General features: G+C 41.0%; 1 protein-coding gene across 7 annotated transcripts in view; it reads right to left on the bottom strand.

Annotated features, from left to right (window-relative positions):
* The window catches only part of WDSUB1 (WD repeat, sterile alpha motif and U-box domain containing 1), a 63203-nt gene extending 39759 nt beyond the window's left edge, over nt 1-23444 (bottom strand). For 3 of the 7 annotated variants that reach the window (XR_009760494.1, XM_061608712.1, XM_061608713.1), the window contains exons 1-5: nt 23193-23338; nt 17040-17455; nt 13913-14097; nt 6471-6563; nt 3748-3841 (exon numbers count right to left, since the gene is read on the bottom strand). Coding sequence is in view for 6 of the 7 variants with exons in the window: in XM_061608712.1 (XP_061464696.1) it covers nt 3748-3841; nt 6471-6563; nt 13913-14097; nt 17040-17437 (770 nt within the window). In the remaining variant the exon portion in view is untranslated. The other 4 variants (XM_061608714.1, XM_061608716.1, XM_061608719.1 and 1 more) reach the window with 4 other exon arrangements.
* Nucleotides 23445-24915: the final 1471 nt, after the last annotated feature.

Raw genomic sequence — 24915 nt, 5'->3', positions numbered from 1 at the left:
TGTCTTGTGACAGAGGCGAGCAACAATTTTATGCCCAGCTTTTACCTGTACTAATTCTGGAAGTTGCAATGCTAGTACTGATAAGACCTTATTGTGCTACTGTCACACAATAATCCAGAGATTTATTCACCTCACATTAATATATGGAATTCTGTCTTTCTTTCATGGGAAAAGGTGGGCAAAATAGGAGCTATGTTGGGACCAAGCTGTTCAGAATATCAATCCCTTATGGATCAGACTGAAAATCTAATAATCAGCAAAACATAATCACCTCTGCTACATAAAGCAGTAACTCTCCCTGAGTGCTTTTGCCTATGCACAAGGGCTTGTATTCCGGATAGCTTTGCCCACTCCTCAGTTGAAGAGGAGCAGAACAAGAATGCCTGTGCTCCAAATTTTGGGAGACTCACCAAAAGTGACTTAACATATTACAGACTGTCTCATGATAGTAATTCACACATTCAAAACCACTGCATAGGGAGGAATGTTTCATCATGCATGGATATGATGGCACGAGGAATCCACTACCTATAGCCTGAAAACATGCTTAAGGCAAGCGTGGCCTTTACATTTTCCCATGTAACTCAAGCAGCAAGATTAACCAAATTCTTGTTACACTAAATTTTAGCTTAGCATGATGTGCACAAGCCACAGCCCTCCCGTTCTGTCATGTGGCTGAGAATTCAGAAGCTTTGCTTTCCCTTTCAGTTAGCTATGGTTTGTCATGTTGCTTGGAGCAACAAACTGTGCTTAACACTATGGATTATGAAGCTAGCTTGTTGAAACATAGGGATAACCATAATTGTGGGTCCACGTGACAAGGCAAACTGATTAACTAAAAGTGGAAGCAGAAGCTTCTAAACTCTTTATCTCAACAGAAGAGTGGGACCGCATGAGCCCAAGGCTTGCTGCAACTTGTGCAACATACTTTTAAGTGTGACATGCAAATGTGGTCATTAGTTTCAGAAAAGATGTGGAGTTTGTATATATTTTCCCTTATGCACTTTTCAAAAAGTATAGGGGAATTGTGGTTTGTGAGGGAAGTATGTTTCTTTGTTTTCAGACAGGCATGTTTTGAAAGTGTTGCACATGTTAAAATGAACTGTGTTCAGGGGTACCATGCAGGCTCAAACATCATCATAATGCAATACTGCTCAAACTTCACAATTCAGACATTGTGACGTCTTTACTAATTTGAAATGCATTTTTAAATTGTATGAGAAGCATGTAAGAATTATACACAAAGAAACTAAGAACTCAGGTAAACAGAACACAACTACTGTAATAATAATAATAATAATAATAATAATAATAATAATAATAATAATAATAATAATAAAATTTAATTTATGTGTTGCCTACCTGGCCATTGGCCACTCTAGGCGACGTACATATAAACAATTAAAACACAATACAATAAAATACAATAATACAATGTAAAAACAATATAGCAGCGAGAACAATACTAGTACAGGGTTAGAGGCAATTCAGTCATAACAGTTAACCCTCCCCGGAAATCCCAAAGGCCTGTTGAAAGAACCAGGTCTTTAAGGCTTTACGGAATACATTTAGGGAAGAGGCGTGCCGGAGATCTTGTGGGAAGGAGTTCCATAAGGTGGGGGCCGGCACTGAGAATGCCCTCTCTCTAGTTCCCGCCAATCTAGCTGTTTTTGTCGGCGGGATTGAGAGAAGGCCCTGTGTGGCTGATCGTGTCGGGTGGCATAATTGGTGGCGTTGAAGGCGCTCCTTTAGATAAACTGGGCCGAGACCGTATAGGGATTTAAAGGTTAATACCAACACCTTGAATTGGGCCCGGAAAGCAACTGGAAGCCAGTGTAGATCCAACAACACTGGTGTGATGTGATCCCGGCGGCGACTATTCGTAAGTAGTCGAGCCGCCGCGTTTTGTATAAGTTGTAATTTCTGGACCGTTTTCAAGGGTAACCCCACGTAGAGCGCATTACAGTAATCCAATCGAGAGGTGACCAGGGCGTGTACTACCAGTAGGAGCTGATGAACAGGAAGGTAGGGTTGCAGTCTTCGTATGAGGTGTAGTTGATACCAGGCTGCCCGGCTCACTGCCGAAATCTGAGCCTCCATGGACAGCCTGGAATCAAGTACAACCCCAAGGCTGCGGACCTGGTCCTTCAAGGGTAAACTTACCCCATTGAACTTCAGGTCAACATCTCCCAACCTTCTCTTGTCCCCCACAAGTAGCACCTCGGTCTTATCGGGGTTCAACTTCAGCTTGTTCCTTCCCATCCATCCACTCACGGATTCCAGGCACTTGGACAAGGTCTCCACAGCCAACTCTGGTGAAGATTTAAACGAGAGATAGAGCTGAGTGTCATCCGCATATTGGTGCCACTGCAGCCCAAATCTCCTAATGATTGTCCCTAGCGGCTTCATATAAATATTAAATAGCATGGGAGAGAGGATAGAACCCTGTGGCACACCACAATTGAGAGGCCAAGGGTCTGAAACCTCCTCCCCCAATGCTACCTGTTGGTACCTATCGGAGAGAAAGGAACTGTAATACAGTGCCTCCAATTCCCAATCCCTCCAGGCGAAGCAGAAGGATACTGTGGTCGACAGTATCAAAAGTCGCTGAGAGATCGAGGAGGACAAGAAAGGTGAATTCTCCCCTATCTAATGCCCTCCTCATATCATCTACCAGAGCGACCAAGGCTGTTTCAGTTCCGTGACCAGTCCTGAAACCCGATTGGTATGGATCCAAGTAATCCGTTTCATCCAAGTGTGCTGACAACTGGTTGGCCACCACTCGCTCAATGACCTTGCCCAAGAATGGTAGGTTCGAAATTGGGCGAAAGTTATTAAAAACTTGGGGATCCAAGGAGGGCTTCTTTAAGATGGGCGTTACAATTGCCTCCTTGAAGGCTAATGGCATCACACCCTCTTGCAAGGATGCGTTTACCACCGCTTTAATCCCCATGCCCAGTTTCTCTCTGCAGCTCACAAGGAGCCACGATGGGCAAGGGTCAGTTAGGCAAGTGGTAGGCTTCACAGTCGAGAGCACCTTGTCCACATCCTCAGAAGGGAGAAGCCGAAACCGATCCCAACTTACCGGCATGCAACTGGCCAACTCTGGTTCACTTACTGTATCCATGGCGCACGGGATCGAGCTCCGTAAGTGTTCGATTTTATCGGCGAAGTGCTTTGCTAATATGTCACAGGAGGCCTTTGACTGTTCCAAGGGTTCCTGAGCAACTGGACTTCGAACCACCTGGAACAGCCTCCTGGGACAGCACTCCGCAGACGCAATAGAGGCAGCAAAGAAAGCCTTCTTTCCTGCCTTTATTGCCACTTGGTAGGCAGCTACTGCTGCTCTAACCTGTGTCCGGCCATCTTCGGAGCGGGATTTCCGCCACCGGCGTTCTAGTCGTCTCACCTCCTGTCTCAGAGTACGCAACCGTGGTGTATACCACGGTGCTAACTGAGTTCTATTCAGGGGGAGAGGACGTTTCGGAGCCACCCGGTCTAATGCCCTGGTGATTTCATCATTCCACTCCTTCACCAGGGTTTCGACCGGGCGACCTTCAGCAGGTTCCAGTTCCCCTAGCGCAGTTAGGAATCCATCCGGATCCATCAGGCGCCTGGGGCGGACCATTCTAATGGGTCCTTCGCCCCTGCGGAGGGGGCGCGGCATTGAGAAGTCCATGTTTACCAGGTAGTGATCTGACCATGACTGTAAAAAAAGAAATATAAAAATGAAGCAAAGATTCTTACCCAGAGACTAAAATTTGCCCATCACAAGAGAAAGCACAAGCCAGAACTGGGGCGGTGTGTCCTTTTAACATACACTTACATTTCACTTCAAGGCCTATACATTTTAAAAGGAACATAAAATTATTTATTCAAATTTGGTAAGGCTGTCATTTGATATGCATACAACCCTTTATCCCAGCCTTCACATGTGAAAGCATTTAAAATTATGACAGCTTGAAAAGTCAAGGTTAGCTACATTCTGCACATGCCAGGAAAGCAATAGAGAGAGAGAGAATACAAGTAACATGTCTCCTCTGTAGTAAGAAGACACCACACTTTAAGAAGGTAGCCTTTTATTCCAACTTTGATGGCAGATCCTTTTCTCTTTTACCATCCAGGATCTGACACACCTATGAAGTAGGATGGAAGGAACAAAGGGAGGCATTTATATGTCCTGGGTTGGCATTCTAATCCCTCACCATAGGGAAAATGCTAGCAGCAACCTAAAATGATAGTTCTTCACTAACGGAATATTCTCTTATTTAAACTCCCAGAATTAACAGCTGGGGCACATCAGCATGCCCCAGGGCTAGGTCAGTACATACACAGAAGGGACATATTGTCCTTGCCTAAGGAAATATGATTTCTATCCAGAAGATAATTTGACAGCCTTCTCATGCCGGGATCACTTTTCAGTCCCCAGTTTTCCATTTTAAAAGGTGGCTAAACTAATTTTAAGGCTATTATCCCTGGCCAAGGTATCACAAGTATCAAAAGTATCACAGAGTATACAGAGAATCACTCAAGTGGCTTTCACTATCACAGTGGGCCTGCTTGGAACAATACTCATTTCAGTGTATCGAGTTTAAGGACTGGACAGTACACAATATTCTGGTATTTTCAAAGAAACCACTGTGTAAAAGTCCACATCAAAGCTCTAAACAGTAAAATTTAATGGTCTCCCACATTACAATTCTAGAAACTGCTAACATTGTGTATTAAATTACTATGGAGTATTGTATTGCTTCATGTGTTAAAGCAGTAAGTCAACCAGTTTTATGGTATGAAAATCAAATTATGCTATCAGAATATGAATAATATGAAAGGGTTTGCAAAGCATAGTTTATTAAGAGTACATTTCAGTGAGGTGGAAGAAATGAAAGCAGGAACACATCTGATATATGGGGCAGAGGGAAAAGCTATTAGTAACAATCCAAACCTCTGTTTAGCTGAAAGTGTTTCCACACACTCAATATATTCCACAAAGCCATTCCAGATACTTGCTTCAAGAATTTCTTCACTTTCCAATGCCCAATGACAAGATTTATGTTCTTTAACATAGTGTATGCAATTATGCAATATGCTATAAATCTACTGTTTATCGAACATACAAAAAGTTGTTTTAATATACGAAAAGATATTAAAATAAGTTGTTCAGACTCAAATTATCTTCATACATTATGAAACAACAGAATGGAGACCCTGTACTGAACAAGGAATATTATGTTAATCAATCAATCAATCATTGAACATGATATAGCAATAACATATTGCTTTAGGAATAATCCTTGTTATTAACTTGCTGTCCCTTGCCCGTGGTCTTACTGTTTTCATTGCTTTTTACTGTTTTGGTGTATGATTTATTTTGTGCCTTTATATTGTTACAAACTGGCCTGAGCACTGTGACTATAGTTGAAGGACACGATATAAATTATATCCCTTGACATTTATACTTAACATTGTTTTACTGGTAAATAGGAAGAACTGCAACCTCCAATCCATGGTGCAGGTGCATGTGGCGGGGGGAGAGCTCCACCAACACAGCAACTCTGCTGTGCTCACCAAAGGTGTGGCAAGTAGTCATAGTAAGGCCCTGAAATGGGGCATTATAGGGACAATGCAGGGCCAGCAATGGATCTGCTGGACCTAAAGCCAGCTCATTTCCTGAGAGGGGCACAATCTGAGCTCCTTTACTGTACCAGCCTGAAGCTGCCAGCCTGGAACTGTTCCCCCTTTCCACCCTGGCTGGCATAAGCAGAATGGTTTCAGATGCAGCAGTGGATTCACAGTTCCATTTCATCCAACTGTTCCTGCCCAGTGCTTTAAGTTGCTCCCATAGTGCTCACTGTTCACTAGAAGGTGACTTTTCATTATTTCTTGTTAGTTTGGTAGTGCCCCTTCCTTTTTGCTTTCTTCTGTAGCCTCCACTATAATTATAGGACCACAGCCACCTGTGGTTATCCTACACTAAGCAAGGAGTTGGACTAAATGACTTTCAATATTCTTTCCAACTCTTATCTTTCTACATGGATGGTATTAGTTGCCAGTTGATTACTTATAACAGAGAATAGTAGCCTTGGTTAAATGACAGCTTCAGTTGTATTGACTCCATGTGTCTATTGCAGCCAACAGACAAATCTGGGACTTGGATCCACCACTCTGCACCTGAATGCCATTGAGCTCAAGATTGTGGCGAAGCTGGAACTAACCACAATATAAGATATCATATCATATCAGCATTGCCTAAACAGTACATCTGCTAATGGCACGGCCCTTAATAGCTGTAATTTCCCAGCATTTTGGAGCTTGAATAAGAACAGAGAAAGCCCTTAACACAACATGTTAAGTTGAAAGATTTTTGTTAATTAAATATTTGTTACTGTTTGAGCAGAAGCAAATTTAAAAACAAAGCAGTGTGAAGGCTAGCAATTCTTTGTAAGAAGAATATATTCTGCTGTACATACCTGTGTGATCAGCAAGTGAAATGAGCCATAGCTTAATTAAGTTGTCCTGACCAGAAGATGCCATTTGGAAATATTTAACATCTTGCTTATTACCTGGTTAAAGAAATATATATATGTAAAAATCATGAGAAACACAGCAAAGCAATTTTTCCTATTTTTTAAATTAATATCTGCTTTTCCAGTAAATTGGACACACACACACACAGTTAGAAATGCTTAAAATATGTTTCCTAGATATTAATAAAAAACCCAAACCTTCTGTATACATGTGCCATTACTATGAACCTAAAGTCTGTACTCAGATATGTACATGCTCTTAGAAAACTGTATATGAAGAAAGAATAAGATGCAAAGATAGAGCACCTGTGTGGGAAATAAGGGAAGTTTCTATGCTCTCCCCAAATCAAGTAATTAGTGATTGCTACCTATAATCATGTGGGCTCAGCATATCTTCAGAAGCTTCACTCCTATAACCACACACACACACACACCCCACACATACACCCCCCCACACACACACACACCCTGGCAAAGAATGAATGGATATCTTTCACCCCAAACCCAACCATAGTCGTTCAGAAATAAGTTCTGATTTTTGTAAGACTAAGTAGTTCCATATACACACAATTCCTATGGCTTCTGGGAATTTGAAGCCACAGAGATCAATGCCAGTGAACACTGTCATGAATTGGGAAAAGTGCTTGGAAAGAAAGAAGATGATTAGTGACAAAATACTACGATAGGTCTACAGCTGCTGTAGATAAGCTGAACTAGAGAACACACTAGTTCCAAAATGAAAAAATTCTCCTCTTCAGGGTAGAACATCCCATGAATTTCTTCAGAGTTACAACTCGCAAGGGAGTAACATTTATTTTTAAATATTCTTCAGAAAATTTAAACAGTAGTGCAAACAGCCTTCATTCCAGTAATCCCCCATGGGAAATAACTCTTCGCTTCAAAACAAATTAGAAAGCAGCAAAACCTGGGATGTTTAGGACATATTACGCATACTTTTCATTATCAGTTCTCAAATTGCTGTGACTAGTCCTGTTTTGCAGATTTTCTTGTCACTACTGGAATCAATTTCCAACCCACCCTTCCTTCACTTCTTTATTTTTAAAAGATGTTTGACCATAAACAAAACAGAGTTTCACAAGATAAAAACAAAAAAATTGATATGAAGAGAAAAAAAGTTATTTATAGAACACATTACATTCTAAAAACCACTTAGTAAACAACCACAGGGAATGAAGAAGATTTGATGTAGCTGGCAGGATAGAAAAACAAATTATAGCTTTTAGTAGGTTTCCCAAAAGATGGAAAAAAAACCCACATCTCTGGTGAGTGCATCACTGTCAGAAGCAAACGCAACAACAGCAACAATAATAGCAATAATATGCATGCCAAAGAAAAATGATGTTATCAGCAGAAAATGGAAATCCAACAGAAGACTATCAGATTTAAAAAATAGTGAAGATTATAATATTCTTAGCTACAATAGAAATCATAAATCAGATATCTACAACCATTACTTCAAATAAATAAACTGAAGCATCATAAAGATTATTTAACTGACTTACAAAACAATCTAATGGAGATGGCACCAATGGGAAAGACATAAACTACACCAACTCTAGGATTGGCATAGTTTCAGGCCCAGTCCACCAGCATGTCAGGGGAATGTTTGGATCCTGCAGATCCAAAGTTGCCCCCATCAGCCCCCTCATCCCCTGCCACCAGAAACTTACTGGTAGTACATCTAGACCTGTGAAGCTTTCTATGGATGTTCTGGGCAGCCTCCAGTGGCATAAATGCCTTTCGGCTGGAAGGTCTCCCTCTGTGGTGCCACAGCAGAATTTACATTGTCATCAAGCTTGCAAGTACAGGGCTCATGGTTTGACATTACATGTACATGTGAACTAAACCACTGACTCCAGACCCAACTGTTCAAGATTGAGAGTAGCAGATCCACTCTCATGCTCTGCTTATGAGAATGCATGTTCCCACACTGAAGGGTGAAAATCAGAAGATATTCCCTGGATAAGCACTTGCCTTCAGGCTAAAGGATCCCTCCCAACATTCCCAGACTGTGGAAGCAAGCATATATGCTTTTGCTGCAGTTATTATGCAAGTGTGCATATGCCAGTTTAGTGTAAGTTCCTGGAATTAACTGAATATTTTGCAGCAATTTATCATCATTTCAAAATGATTTAAAACAAGATATGTGCAAACTTTACTTATGGTAAATCCAATTCCCATGTTAGATATAGTTAATATTCTAGCAGGAATCATTGAAGCATTCCAAAACTATAGCGCTTTCATGGTTCACACCAGAAGGGAGATAAAGAAAATCACCTTGTTAGATAAAGACACAGAAAGATTAATAAAGAAAAAAAATTACTGTTTTTTCTATACAGAGAACAAAGAAGAGTTTAGCAGCAGTTATTCCTCATTTTTTAAAGCCGAGATACAAGAAGAGAAGTAGCAGAAATCCCTTTCAACAGCACAAGTTGTTTGAAGGAAAGAAAGAGCAGCAAAAGCATCCTATGCACATTTACCTGGAAGTAAGTCTTACTGTGATCAATTGCGCTCATGCTCTACATTTGGGACTGAAGCCTTAATTTCCACACTATAAAAGAGACTGTAACTGAGGTGTTCTGCCTTGCTATTGTTTTTAACTACACCTCTGAGAGCCTGGACTCCTAAAGCTTTGCTCTGCATATGACTGTGCCAAGCAAGAGTTTGGACAAGCAATGCAGAGGAAATGAACAGTTGTGTATACTGCCTATCCTTGTAAACACCCTTATTACCTAAAGATGAGCAAGGACCTTGGATATAATTCACTAATAGGCAAAAAATATTGCGGTTTAAGAATGTACCTATAGCCCACAGATATTTCTATGAAACTTTAAAAAGCAGGGAAATTGGGCAGCTATAGTGAATGCACCAGGGGAGCAGGAGACCTGACCACCTCTCTGAGATATTGTACTGCCCTACAAATTTGTCAAAATGCAAACACAATTTGGGTTGGTCTTTCAGTCCAATCCACTTCCTGTGGAGCTTTGTAGAATTTGGTAACATGTGCCTCTGAGCATATGGTGAGTGGTGGCAATACCTGCCATCTCCAAAGATGGAGAATTACATTTTTGTATGTTTGTTGGTGACCTTCTTACTTTGCTTCATTCCTGTGTTACTATTGTTTCTACAGAGAATCTAATCTAGACAATTTTATTTCTCTCATTATTCATCCTAGAAACCTGTGTCAAACTTATTTTTATTAATTTCAAAGCCTTTTTATTGGTCAGTGTCATATGATGGTGAAGACAGCCTTTTGTGTTTCAAATTGGAGGTTATGTTCTATTTCTATTTTGGGTGCATTAACAGCTGAATCTGAAACTGCAGTTTGATGTAAAATCAGGCTGATTCCAATATGTTGCTACTTCATCAATGACTCTAGCTGTTGGGAAAAAACAGACTTAGCCTGCCTAAGATGTATGTTTTCAGCCTGCTATGTTTAAACCACTTCATTTAAGGCAAGGTGGGCATGGTCACTTAAAAACACAGAGCACACCTAGAATTCTGCTAGAATATATTTCACCTCCCACTGTTTTATCTTGTGCAAACTGAGACACTCCTCATGTCCACTGGAGACTATTCTGCAGAATAGTCAGTGCTGTAATTCCACAATTATTGTTGGAGCTTTTATAGTGTAAATTTTGAAAAGTGTTGCTGTACTTCATATATTCACAGGAATAGAAGCAAAACAAAATGATTTCCTATAGGAAACTTCACTAAAACTGGAAAGGAAATCAGACATATTTAAAGTGACTATCTGAACTATGTCAACTGTCTTAATAATGTTGCCTCCTCCCTGCTAAAACAAGATCAGCACAGCACATGTCTTCTTTCTATTATTGGGGCTGAATGCAGGCGTTGCCACCACTCACCATATGCCAAGCTACACAGTAAGTTGATTGGACTGTGAAAGACCAACCCAAATTGTGTTTGCATTTTGACAAATTTGTAGGGTAGTACAATATCTCACAGAGGAAGTCGGGTCTCCTGCTCCCCTGGTGCATTCACTATAGCTGCCCAATTTCCCTGCTTTTTAAAGTTTGATAGAAATATCTGTGGGCTATAGGTATGTTCTTAAACGGCAAGGTTTTTTTGCCTATTAGTGAATTTCTCTGCTTTTTAATCCGGGAGGTAAGAAATGGGATCCTGTGCAAGCTTGCCAAGAATGGATTGATCATTTACATGTTTACTGAGTTCAGTGGGATTTACTCCCCTATAATCACGCATAAGATAGGTGAAACTGACCACAGGGGATGGGGAGGAGGAGGAGGAGGAAGGGAAAGAAGAGCTGAGGGGAGGAGAGGGAGGGGAGCAGGAAAGAGGGGGGGGAGAAGGACAGTTTTGATCATAGGCATGTTTATTGAGTTCAGTGGGATTTACTCCCGTGCAATCATGCTTAGGATAGGTAAAACTGACTGGGGGGAGGGAGGGACGGCTGGAGTGGTCAGGGAAGGAGAAAGAAGGAAGGAGGAAGGGAGAGAAGAGGAGAAGGAGGGGAAAGCCAGACCTGATCATTTGCATGCTTATTGATTTCAATGAGATTTACTCCTATGTAATCATGGTTAGGATAGGTAATACTGACCATGGGGGAGGAGCAGGGGGAGGGGAGACAAGGAGGGGAAAGGGGAGCGGAAGGAAGGGGAGGGGGAAGGATGGGATTGGAGGGGGAGGGGCAAAGGAAAGGGCAGGGAAGGGCAGGTTTTATCATTTGCATGATTATTGAGTTCAGTGGTATTTACTTCTGTGCAATCATGCTTAAGATAGGTAAAAGTGACCATGGTGAGGGGGACAGAAGGGGCAAGAGGGAGGGGATAGGAGGGAGAAGGAAGGGTGGGTTTGATCAGTTGCATACTTTTTGAGTTCGATGGGATTTATTTCTGTGCAATCATGTTTGAAAATGAAAATGGACTGCCTTCAAGTCGACCCCGACTTATGGTGACCCTATGAATAGGGTTTTCATGGTAAACAGTATTCAGAGGTGGTTTACTACTGCCTTCCTCTGAAGCTGAGAGGAAGTGACTAGCCCAAGGTCACCCAGTGAGCTTCATGGCTGTGTGGGGATTCGAACCCTGGTTTACCAGGTCATAATCCAACAATGACCTGGGGGAGGGGCAGGGAGGGGAGGAGATTAGATGGGTGGGCACTGAGCAGAGGGGAAGCCCCTTTCCTTTCCAAAAGGAAAACATTGCGAACAGTATCATTGGTTTTCAGGGTTTCTCCCACTTTTTCATTCTACAGCAGGCATATGTAGCCTCCCACCGAAATTTAAACCAAAGCTGTCCCTGGCCACATCCATACCAGACCTTTATTTCACTTTGGACAGTCATGGCTTCTCTCAAAGAATCCTGGGAAGTGTAGTTAGTGAAGGGTGCTGAGACTTGCTAGGAGACACCCTGTTCCCTCACAGAGCTTCAATCAGAGTGGCTGACTGTTAAACCAGTCTGGCCACTGGAGCTCTCTCAGGGGAATAGGAGTCTCCTCTCAGCACCCTTCACAAACTACACTTCCCAGGATTCTCTGAGGGAAGCCACAACTGTCTCACGTGAAATCAAAGTCTGGTGTGGGTGTGGCCCCCTGATTAGGCAAGCCAAGCAGCTGTGAGTCTGGCTTTTAGAACACTGACAGTTGGTTCTTACTGAGCATGCCCAACATTATCATTCAGTTCAATGCAAAATTTATTAAATTAATTAAAAATCAGCCGGGCATTTTTTTTTAACTTTTAAACCGCAGAAGATGAAGGTCAGAGTATGGGGCAAGATCAGTAACAAGATTACAGGTCCTCTGTGAACATGGCAGATTTTTAATGAATTTCAATAGATTATGAGAACTCGGACAGAAAAAAGTCTTGGTTTTTTCTCTCTCTCTCTTTAGAGTCTTGGTTTTTTCTCTCTCTCTTTAGACTTTGAACTCTCTATTCTCTCTGACTGTTTTGTGTATCGCCATGAAAATTGAGAGGGTTGTTAAGCAAGCGTTTCTGAGTTCAGGACTATAAGTTTTGTAAGGTTTTGTTTTGAAATGAGTTTATGGGAAGGATCAGAATGGCATGGGGGTATTTTCAATTTAACATTGCGGAATGTGAAAAATCCACACTGGCTATAGTATACAACCACTGGCTGTATAAACATGATTGCATTCAGGATTACTTAACACAGATTAGTTATGCCTTACCTAAAAAGACCCTGAGTATGCACCCTTGTTTTATAAATATGAAACATATTGGTGGACCAAGGGAATTCTAATTAAAAAACAAAACAGACCATACAAGATTGAAATCAGCTCATACCCGCATTAACCTAAGTTGCAAGTTCCATCATGGCATTACTGCAACAACTTCTTTATATAGGACAGATGGTATTATTTAACACAACAGTATTTCAAAAACAATGTTTTAGCCATCATGAATATTGAGATGTTATTAATACCATGGAGGAAGGTTTACAAATGCCTCCAACGTCAGGAGATGCAGGTTTTATTCTATACAACCACATGCTTCTCACTTGTGTCACTTAACCCCAAATATCCAATTATACAATGCTGCAGTCTTACAGCACAATCTTATGTCTCTCTGCTCAGAACTAAGTTCAATGGGGCTTACTCGCAAGTAAGTGTATGTAAGATTGCAACTAGGCAAAGCAATTGGGACCGACCAAACATGCAAATTGCCTTTCCTATGACCTGCTGGGCTCATGCCAGCAGAGTAGAAGGTGGGGTTGCATCTTTTCCCTTTTGGTTTCTGTTCTTTTCCCTCCCACCCACTTAAAACAATTTCCCTCCCATTGGAATCTAAACTGTACCAGCTCCAGAGCAGGCATCCTTTGTCCCCCATTCCAGGAGTATGTCGGGGAAACAAGAGGACTCTCTGGGCATGCCCCCAGAATGCCTTCTCTTCAACCTCCCCAATCTCTGACACCAGAGAGGAGCAGGGTGCAGATCTCTCTCTGCCCTCAGAGAGGGAGCTCTGATGAATCCTGTGGCTTCTGGGATTCTCTCCCAGGGACCAGAGCATTGAAGTCTTAATGTTTATTCATTTCACTTTGGCTATCTTTAAAGAGCTATATGAGACTCAAGAGGAGCACAATGAGAAATTATGTTAATTCTTAGAATAATTCTTCTAATCACATTCTTACACCCAGAGCTTTGCTTTACAAATGTGCCAGTTCTGTAGGTAGTTTCCTAGACATTTCTTCCCCATCCATGACCATGCCCAGCAGAAGGGAAACTAAGGGGAAAGAGGAAAAACTGTGAAGCACCAAGAATAATCTCTTTCTGTTCACCTGCCACAGGCACCAGTGACAAGAATGCATGAGAGGTAGGGCTGGGGAAGAAAAAATATTAAAAGGATTTATTTAAACAGCAAGTTAACTAACCAGAAACTGGCTGTGAAGAAAAGTCGCAGCAGGTGACTCCAAGATCATGAGCTTTCTCATTATACAAGCACCTCATTTTGTCATCCCAAACAGTTAAATCTCCACATGATGATCCAGTTACAAAGCAGTTTCCACTAGGAGCAAATGCACAGGCTACCAAAGAGCCATCTTTAACACTGCCAGATCTGAAAGGGAAGAATAAAGGAACCTGAACTTTGGAAATGCAAAGCAGTGAAAAATGATACAAGCCTGATAACATAATATAGTCACATATTAAACCAATTGTAAAAAGGAGAATGTTTATATGGATATTTGGTTGACATCCCATGCGCATACAAATGTACTATAAAAATATAAACTGTCTGCTTTCTATTTACTTGTGACAGGGTATGTTTGTGTTTGGGTGCAGCAATAAACTATGATTTAATATTACGAGAATGAAGTTCAGTTAGTCTTGGGCTTGCATGCTCCATCTTCTCTCCTCTGGTGCAGCTGCAAGGTATTTGGAAGCTTCAACTTCAGTTTTAAATTAACCACCGTTTAGCATGCTGTCTACTTCCTAAACTGGGTTTAATCATAGCTATGGCCAATTGAGATAAGCCAATTTCATAAACTATGGATTGAAACTGGTTCCTTTCAATAAATCATAGTTATGATTAACCACAGTTTGTCCAGGTTGAGGTGACATGGCAAGTTATGGTTAATCTAAACAAAAGTGAAAAGTTCTTAATTCTTATTCCAACATACACCAGAGGAGGAGAGTGTGCTAGTGTGAAGCTTACTGTAATTTGTTCTCATAATGCTAAACCATGGTTTATCATTATGTCTAAACAAAGCCACTGATTCCCATGACCACAGAGCGAGAAATCTGATCATTCTTCAATAATATTCAATTGCATAATAAATCCAGAACTAAGCTACCTACCAATGACATAAATATATTATTCCAACATGGAGAGTTTCTAGCAAATTATATTTTAATGGGTCCCATAAACACCACAAAGTACTGAGTTTGGTGGATTTAAAAACAAGTTACAATATGGAATGAAAGATGTTAGACTGACAGGCACACAGGAGAGAGCCTTTTCAGCTGTAGCCCCCAAGCTCTGGAATACCCTACCCCAAGAAGCCCACTCTGCTCCCTCCCTGATGGTTTTCCAGAGACTTTTTAAAACCATCTTGTCCCAGAGAGCCTTTGTTTTTATACTTTTTATTTTATTTTTTACCTTTTTAGTCCCTTTAGTACCACTCCCCTATATATATATAAGTATGTATGTATATCTATTGTCCTTTATGTATTTTAATTTATGTTAATGTTTTTGTGTTTTTTATTGTCTACAATTGTATTATGTATGTGTGTGATTTTATTGTAAGCCGCCCTGACTGCCCTGTTATAGGGTAGAAGGGCCAAATAGAAATATTTTAAATAAATCAATAAATATGGCACCTAAAAGACACCTAGGAATTTTAGATGGTTTTAGATCTACATAGAACTTACATCTAAAATATAAATATGTAAAACTGGTGCTAGAAATTTAAAATATTTTCTTCAAGTTCTGCCTCTGCTAGTCACAATGCATCCCACAAAAAACCCGCAAAACTTATTGCTGTGCCAGTTTCAGTATCTTAACTACAAACACAGTGGCATGCCTATTTTTTTTTGGCCCGGGTGGGGGGGAATCTTTACAGACAGCTGTACTATTTTGAAAAAAAAAGTTAACCATTTTTGTTAACAGAAATTATAGTGATTTCATCTTTACTACTGTAAAATAAAATCTAATTGCTTCTTCTAGTACAGCGGTTCCCAACCTGGGGGCCGGGACCCCCAGAGGAGCCACTAAGTAATCCAGAGGGGGCCTTGAACAGTAAAGAAATGAATGATTTATTAATTTTTTTTTAAAAGTCTTCACTCCCTCTACACTGCTTTCCGCTGCCGCTGCAGATGACACCTCCCCCTTGCTCCAAACAAGAGGGGAGGCCTTTTCCTGAAGTGTCAGAGCGTCTTTCAGGCGCACTAAGGGCAGGCATCTGCCTATAAAATACATGGCAGATGCCAAAGGAGGTTGAGGTTGGAGCTACCAGGAAGATGAAGGGATTATTATCACTGATTCCCGTCTCCTTGCACTGCCGCTACTGGCAACACCCTTACTTAGAATGAGAAGAGAGGGCTTTTTGTGAAGCAAAAAGAAGCAAGCCTGCAAAGAAAGCCTGCCTCCCTGGGGGTAGGGGGGGGTCACAATTTTTTTTCAGCTTATAAAGGAGGTCCCGCGCTCATAAAGGTTGGTAACCACTGTTCTAGTATAACAAACATCAGCTGAAGACAGAGATGTATCCAATAACTCTTTAAGAATATAGGATTTGTATATCAACTCCTCCCTCTCCCCTCTGTGCTGCAGGAAATGCCTGATCCGTGGCTCTTTCTTACATTTATGGTGGGACTGTAATAAAGCGAGACAATTCTGGAGTGATGATTTTCAAATTGCTAGTAATGTTCTTAAAAGCTATAGTTATCCCAGATCTGGCCTTGGCACTTCTTTTCCTTAAAGGGGGTTCCATTGTTCCTAAAACTCAGATGTCTCTCCCATCCAGATTCCTACTTGCAACGAGGCTTGAAATAGCCAAAAATTGGAAGGGGGCAGAACATTTATCAATAAAAAATTGGGTTACCAGACTTTGGCAACTCAGACTTTGGCAACTTCACTAGATGAAAAATTAACGCAAGAGCAAAAAAAAGCTTTGGGGGAGACATCCTCCAATAAATTTACTCCAATATGGTATCCCTTTTTATGTTATGCTATCGAAGATGGGGCAGAAGCGAGACTCATCATTAACTTCCTTTTGGTGGGATGTGTACCCTGCTTTTTAATTCTATTATTTTGCTTTCTGGTATTCTTTCCATTTTATATATAAAGCTTCTGTTGCTGAATGCACTTTTTTTCTGTTTTATATAGAGTGACATATTTATTGTACTTTTAACATCTTTCAAGTTCAGGAGTGGCTGAGATGCTGCCCTCCAGAAGCTGCTGGATTACAACTCCCTTCATGCCTAATTATTGGCCAAGTTGAATGGGGTTGATGAGAGTTGTAAGCCACCCCTTTTCTACTTACTCAAACCAGATGTACTCACCGGTATACTTTCAAAGATGGAACGTTCCAAAGATTTACACTTCCATCAGCTGCTCCTGAAACCAAGTACATGGAATCAGGAGAAAATCGACAAATTCTTACAGGGTTTCTACAGGTGTGCTCCAACACTGCCAGCTTCAGTCCATTTTGAGTATCCCACAGAACTGTGTTGCCATCTGTAGAACATGAAGCTAAAATGTGTCCCAAAGGAGAGAAGCAGCAGCAATGGACAGCATAAGTGTGGCCTTTTAATGGTGAGTAAGAAAGTTCTTCAAAATTGCTTAAAGAATACAGACGGACAGATTTATCCAAGGAACATGTAGCTAAGTAGGAAGAAGAGAAGGCACAGTAGTTGACATCATCGCTGTGGTCTGCCAAAGTGCAAATTAATTTCACCATTTGGTCATATAATGTTACCTGCAATAAAGAAAAGTTATAATTGTTCATAAATATTTAGATTATGTCCAGTTTTACTAATCATTTTTATTAGAAAACTTTTCTATCCTTATAAAAATATTTGGCCTTTAGCAAAGTATATGTGAATTTTGCTGTTGGTTTTAATTGAAACAAGGATAAAAAAAAGTATTTTTAAAATAATATGGATCTGTTACAGCCAAACTCTGGAAATATCCACCTGGACCACAAAGAATATTTTAAAATGCTGAAAAAATAAACCTCTTAAAAAAAATATTTCATGTCTACAGAGAAATCCTAAACATGTGGCTCCAACAGGTGCTCAGCATAGATTGTATTTCCCAAATTAAGAAACTGCAGATTCAAAGAAGCATTACCACAGATACATAATATTTGCAAAGGCACTCCTTTTGGGACTGCAGAGCAGAAGGGAAGCTCACTCGTCCCATCCATCGGCTACTGAAAAATCATACCACCTGCCTCCCAGGAGGAACAACATAGCAAAGCGAAGACCAGCCTGGCCCAATCCATTAAGCAGAGAATGAGCAGCTGCAAGCAACTTGCTTCCTGCCAGCAATAACATTCGGCTCCAACTTCCCGTAGCAATGGGACTACAGAGCAAAAAGGAAGCAAATTCTGGATTCATCCATCAGCCAGAGGACTAAGGTTGCTGGGTTGTGTGTGCTTAAAGACAGGGAGTCCTACCTCTCTAGATCTGAGGATGTGTTGCTTCAAAAGTTAGCACCTGAATTTGTTTGCTTTCCTCATTACTCTTGTATCATGTCTAGGGAGAGCAAAGAATCCCACTCTAAACGGAAACAGGAGCTGAAACTGCTGCACTCACTGTGTGCGTCCATGGTTAGGAACAGAAATCAGGCAAGAGAATACTATCGGTATTCACTATTGGGACAGTTTTAATCCGCAAATTATATGTAATTCATGGAATTCCTCCCTCCATTTTCCTGACAATTCTTATGCATCAAAATGAATAGTGTGAAATTGTGTAATTAATGACGTTAATTACATTAAATTCGGCCATAGTGGACAGCAAGACAAATAGTAGAAGCCAAACTGCAGCAGATTGAAAACAGTGCTGATGACGATACATACAGGCCAGAACGAAAATTGCTGCCTTCTTACATCCAAAGTTATGACTATTAGATTGTGAGTCTGAAGGCAGGGACTGTCTTATTCAGTGCTTAGTACATTTTAGGCACTTTTTCAGTAATAATAGTAATTCCTACCATAAAATGTTAAATGGGCAATTGGTGCCAGAAAGATGAGCAAGAAAGCAATGGCAGATAGTTTGGTGGAGCAGTGACAGCACTCACCTGGCCTCTGGTCAACTGCATCACTGCTGCTTACTGTGAGGGACGAGGCGGTGGTGAGGTCAGCATGGTGCAAACACAGCAGCAAAGCCAATCTGGTGCTCCTGCTCGTGAATTTGCATCACACCAACCTCACTGCCACCTCACCCCTTCCCCTCCTGGTATGCAGCAGCTATTCAACTGACCAGAGACCAGGTGAGTGTCACCATCCCACCATGCAATCTGCTACTGAGTTAACACTTACCATAGCGTTACATACCACTGACTATGGGCTGACTTGACTCTATAGGTAGAGTAGTCAGCTACCTGGATGGTGCAATTCAAGGAGTACCCACCATGCTGCTTCTCATATGGTCCTCAAACAAATGGAAAACATGTGTAAATCCTCTGCAATATCACAGATTATACTCTGGGACATGCTCTTGGATTGTATTAGAATACTGCTGCTCTAAACTGCTTAGGGCAGCAAAATCCTTTAGTGGGCCATGTCTAATCATTCCTAGGTTAATACAAACATTTCTTACTATATGCAAGACTGTCCTAAACTGAATGTTGAAATAAATATCTGACTTTTTATTTTTTTATTATTGTTTAGAAATTATTCTTCATGCATTCTAAGGACACATGGAGGGCCAGAAGTAAGGTTCCCCAAAGTCCCTGTCACAGCCATCCCCACACCTTGGGCATAAGGCAGAAGGTCTGGTAAGGGAATCTACTCATGTTCAGCTGATTGCTCTTCCATGCAATCAGGTTCCAGAGTTCTCCGTATGTGTGGGTTCTCCCCTCCGACCAAGGTCTTGGGGTACAGCTGGCATGGATGAGATTAGGGGGTGAGGACAGCACACAGTCCCCCTTCCTGAGTTCTTGGAACATCTGAACGGTAACTTCTGAAAGGGGCTTAATATTGCTTCTAAAAAGTATTTTATAGTCAACTTTTCTAGCTTTTATGTTGAATACCAAATTTTCACTATATTCATTCTATTATAAGCCTCAAGGGGGAAAAACACATTTAGTGCTTATTCTTTTCCAACCATGCATTTGCCATTGGGGGAGGCCACTTACCCATTACCAAAAAGGAAATGCATCAACTAATCTGCATGTATAGAAGTAAATTTAGAAATAATTACTATAATTTAAATAAAAGCACAGTACATCTCACCATAGTGAGAAAGACTGTGACCTGTGTCTGCTGTCTAGGTACTAACTGTTGGTGGGGGTCTCTCTTTATTAGTTCTCCATTGCCATTTCCACAATGCTAAACATGATGAAGTTATCCAGCACATGATTATATACCTAAGTGTTGCTATGAAAGAAGAGGGCTGAGAGAGCTTATTTTTAGAACCAATATGGTCCACAACCTAAAGAATTGGATTCCATCTTTGAGACCTGTTTTCATGTTCTCACATACTCTGGAGCTTTGGGCAAATCGCTCCTTCCTGAAGCCAAGTTCTCATTATGTGTATGCTGCATCACTTCAGATTTTTGTTGTGGACTCACATGATCAAACGCTATCCTATTTTTGTCACTGTGAGCTTTAAATTATTTTAAGGTTGTATTTTAAATTATTGTGACCCACCCTGGGACCTCAGGATGAAGCATGGATATTAAATTAAATGAATAATACAGCTACACAAAAATCCTCCCACGTAAAAAACTAGATACCATATAAGCATGTGAGCCCCCAACTGCAGTTTGATTTTTAAAAATATCTAAAAATAACAAACAGTAGCAGAAAACAACAGTTTTAATTTTCAATACAATAGGGTCCCGCTTTAGGGCACTTTGCTAATAAAGTGGTCTCAATTAGATGCAATAGACTAAAGCCTCACTCATTGTTCCGCTTTTACGGTGGTTTTCGGGCGTCACACACCATACTATTCAATGAGTTCTGCTTTTCAGCAGTTTTTGCTTTTCTGCGGGGTCCAGAACATAACCCGCAATACAAGTGGGGCCCTACTGTACCTGTGACAATAAATGGGATCCTCCAAGCAGCTGGAATACACCAACTTCTTAAATAATTTTACTAACTTGGGCTGCAATCCATTACACACTTACATGGGAGTAAGTCCCATTGAACTCAATGGAACTTATTTCTGAGTAAACATCTATTGGATTGCAGCCTTGGTTGCTTTCGATGTGTTCTTAAAACCTAGTTACAGAAGCCTTGGTAAAGTAATTAAAACCACATAAATATTTTAAAAATTATCGGCATGTACCTTACTCAGCTGTATATATTTACTCATCACATGTTCCACACATCTCGTGTGCTTGATGAATTTGTACTGTTATCTGTCGACTGTAATTTAGCTGGCACAGGACTAGCTATTAAACTTGGCAATTGGAACACAACACTCTGATCATAAATACGTATCAGATCATCTGATCATGATGAATACTGACTATGCTTCAGCTCTGATCCAGAGGTAATTGTTTGTGACTAACTCCCATTAAATTCTTTAGCTGTAACTAAAGTTGTTTTTAATGGGACTTGTAGCCCAATTCTACACATGTTTTCAAAGAAGTCCCATTCACTCTCAGGTAAGTAAGGACACTTAGTAGGAAATAAATCATATTGAAGCCGATGAAATTTACTTCTGAGTAAACATCCTTAGGCTTCTAAGCTGCTTTCCTCCATTATTTTACTGGAGTCATGTGCTTTGAAGTTAATGTTACAAATCAGAAAGTGACCTCGATAAGGAGTATACAATAAGACTTTGAAACATGTTAAACATAACTTTGGAAGGGTACTTCCACACTTTCCTCTTCTCCGACAAGGAAAAAGTGAGGTTGTGCATTGCCCCCAAAAAGGAGGTGAGAACATGGCTCTCATTTCTATAAAATATGCATATTAATTTATATGTATGGTCAAAAATTCAGAAATAAGTACTGTGATTTGAACAGAAATACATCTCACACAGAGGTGGAAGACTGAGCATGCCTGCATATCGCAAACATACGTTGGATAATGGAACAGACCAAGGAATTTCAGAGGAAAATCACCCTGTGCTTTATAGATTACAGCAAAACCTTTGACTGTGTAAATCATGAAAAACTATGGAATACTTTAAAAGAAATGGGGATGCCACAGTGTCTGATTCACTCGATATGCAACCTATATTCTGGACAAGAGGCTACTGTAAAGACAGAATATAGAGAAACCAATTGGTTCTCAATAGGAAAGGGTGTGAGACAGGAGTGTATTTTATCCCCCCATTTGTTTAATCTATATGCAGAACATATCATACGGAAAGCAGGATTGGACCAAGATGAAGGAGGTGTGAAAACTGGAGGAAGAAATATCAGTAATTTAAGATATGCAGACAATACCATACTACTAGCAGAAACCAGTAATGATGAATGCTGATGAAAGTTAAAGAGGAAAGCATAAAAGCAGGACTACAGCTGAACGTCAAGAAGACTAAAGTAATGACAACAGAAGATTTATGTAACTTTAAAATTGACAATGAGGACATGGAACTTGTCAAGGATTATCAATACCTTGGCACAGTCCTTAACCAAAAGGGAGACAATAGTGAAGAAACCAGAAGAAGGCTAGGACTGGGGAGGGCAGCTATGAGAGAACTAGAAAAAGTCCTCAAATGTAAAGATGTATCACTGAACACTAAAGTCAGGATAATTCAGACCATGGTATTCCCTATTTCTGTGTATGGATGTGAAAGTTGGACAGTGAAAAAAGTGGGTAAGAGAAAAATCAACTCATTTGAAATGTGGTGGTGGGGTAGAGCTTTGCAGATACCATGGACCACGAAAAAGACAGACAATTGGGTGTTAGACCAAATTAAACCAGAACTATCACTAGAAGCTAAAATGATGAAACTGAGATTATCATACTTTGGACACATCATGAGAAGATATGATTCACTAGAAAAGACAATGATGCTGGGAAAAACAAAAGGGAGTAGAAAAAGAGGAAGACCAAACAAGAGATGGATTGATTCCTTAAAGGAAGCCACAGACTTGAACTTACAAGATCTGAACAGGCTGGTTTATAACAGATGCTATTCGAAGTCACAGATTCATAGGGTCGCAATCGACCTGAAGGCACGGAACAACAATAGATATAGATATAGATGAAGAGGCACGGACAGCAGGGTAACAACAAGGATGACCTCAACAGGGACCTCATCCGGCAACAAGGGGGACAAAAGTGCGATCATAAGTGGAGAGGGGGCTCACCGACACCCCCCCCCATAGAGGAGTGAGGCAGTGCCTGCCGGGCGCTGTTCAACTGCTCTTTAGGACTAGGAAGGCGACACCCCCATTATCCACGCCAGACCTCTCTCGCCCCCACCGTTTTCAAAGTTGAGCGCGCGAGGGAGGGGGCTCTCCTGCACGACGCCTGCACGACGCCTGCACGACGCCCCCCTCCCCCCCCTCCCCTCTATTCCTACCTCTTCCTGCGGCTGCGCTTCCCGTCTTCCTTGCTGCCTGAGCGAGCTTCACGGAGCAGAAAGCAAAACAACACGACCCGTCCAAGTCACGTGGCAAATGTCGTCTCTCCTCCCCCCCAGCCGCTGCGCCTGAGGGAGAATTGGAATCAAGCCTGCCTGGGCTCACCTGGGCTCACGTGACTATCCCCTTCACTGGAGGATGGAAACAGGAAAGGAGGAAGAGTCCGCGAGCGAGGTGACGTCATCGCTGCTGCTTTTTTTTGACCCGCCCAAGGAAGATCTTAGTGGACTGGCCCTTTTTATGGCGCTTTCCTACTGCTTACACCCCTCCCAGGCAACTTCAAGCTGGGTGGGGATGTTTGGGGGCTGGTTCGGGGGGAAAAAAGGAGAGGGATGCAAGGGATTGTATTAAACTAAGTCCTACTAGGGTAGACGTATTGAAATGAATGAACGTAAGTTAGTCATATCATTAAATTCATTGAGTCTACTTATGGTCTGAAGGCACATGAGGTCAGCACCCTACTGAAGCTAAGCAGGGTCAGGTCTAGTCAGTGCCTGGATGGGAGACCGCCTGGGAACCATATGTAAGCTGCCTTGGGTTTCTATCATGAAAAGAAAGGTGGGGTATAAATGTAATAAGTAAATGAATAATAAATAAATAGGACTTGGATAGAATATCACCCAAGGTCTGCCATTCAAACAGGACAAATACTAAATTGGCTTGAAGGACTAAGGATGCAGGGTCATCTCCATACGAAATTGGGTGGAAGTCCTTTGAACACAGACTTGTGAGTAAATATGTAGAGTCACATGCTCAAATTTACCAGAATTTTCCATAAATGGATTAGGAGAGAGAAGCTGAGAAGTCTTTTCAATGTCTTTCCCCCTTCACTTCTAACACTGTATTTTAATTATTTCAACATAAAATTAATTCCTTATTAACATCCTACACATTTTGAAACCAGCGGAAGGTTTGTCATCTCCAGATAACTATAGAAACATTTTTCACCTGATGCATGACACAACAAAGCCATGTTTTTCTTATGAGTACATAGGGAAGGAAGCAATCGCATTTGCCTTTATTTATTTATTACATTTCGATCCAGCCCGTCCTCCCAAAGGAGCCTAGGGTGACAAGCAACAAGATAAAACAATAAAATAGCTTTAAAACAATTCCAGTGCAGATACAGACTGGGAAAAATCTTTACTGAAAAGGCCTTCTGGAAGAGTAAGATCTTCAGTAGGTACTAAAAAAACAACAGAGATGGTGCCTGTCTAATATTTAAGGGAAAGGGATTCCAAACGGTAGGTTCCACATTGTATAGAGTGGACCTCCTGATAAGATGGTATCTGCAGGAGGCTCTTGCCTTATAGGTGTGGTTGAAAACATGCACAAGCTAACTGATGCTGTATCAGTATACTAAATAGTATATTAATTGCGCCTTTCAGGCCTTGATCCAGCTGTGCTAATATTTTGTTCTGAGTATAGAAAATAAGCAGACAGTCACTGTTGGAGTGATGTTTGTATTTTTGTTTGATGAGTTGCTTCTTTGCATAATTGTGTTACAAATTTAATGTAACTATCAAAGATGGCCAGTTACTGTTCTGATTTGATTAAAACACATGGCTTCCCACAAAGAATCCTGAAAACTATAGTTTATCTCTCACAGAGGTACAGTTCCTTCACCCTTCAAAAACTACAGTTCCCAGGACTCTGAGGGAA

Source organism: Rhineura floridana, chromosome 2, assembly GCF_030035675.1.
Source record: "Rhineura floridana isolate rRhiFlo1 chromosome 2, rRhiFlo1.hap2, whole genome shotgun sequence".
NCBI classification, from domain to species: Eukaryota; Metazoa; Chordata; class Lepidosauria; order Squamata; family Rhineuridae; genus Rhineura; species Rhineura floridana.
The sequence above is the reverse complement of the archived record's forward strand: the minus strand, read 5'-3'. Positions and strand labels throughout refer to the sequence as shown.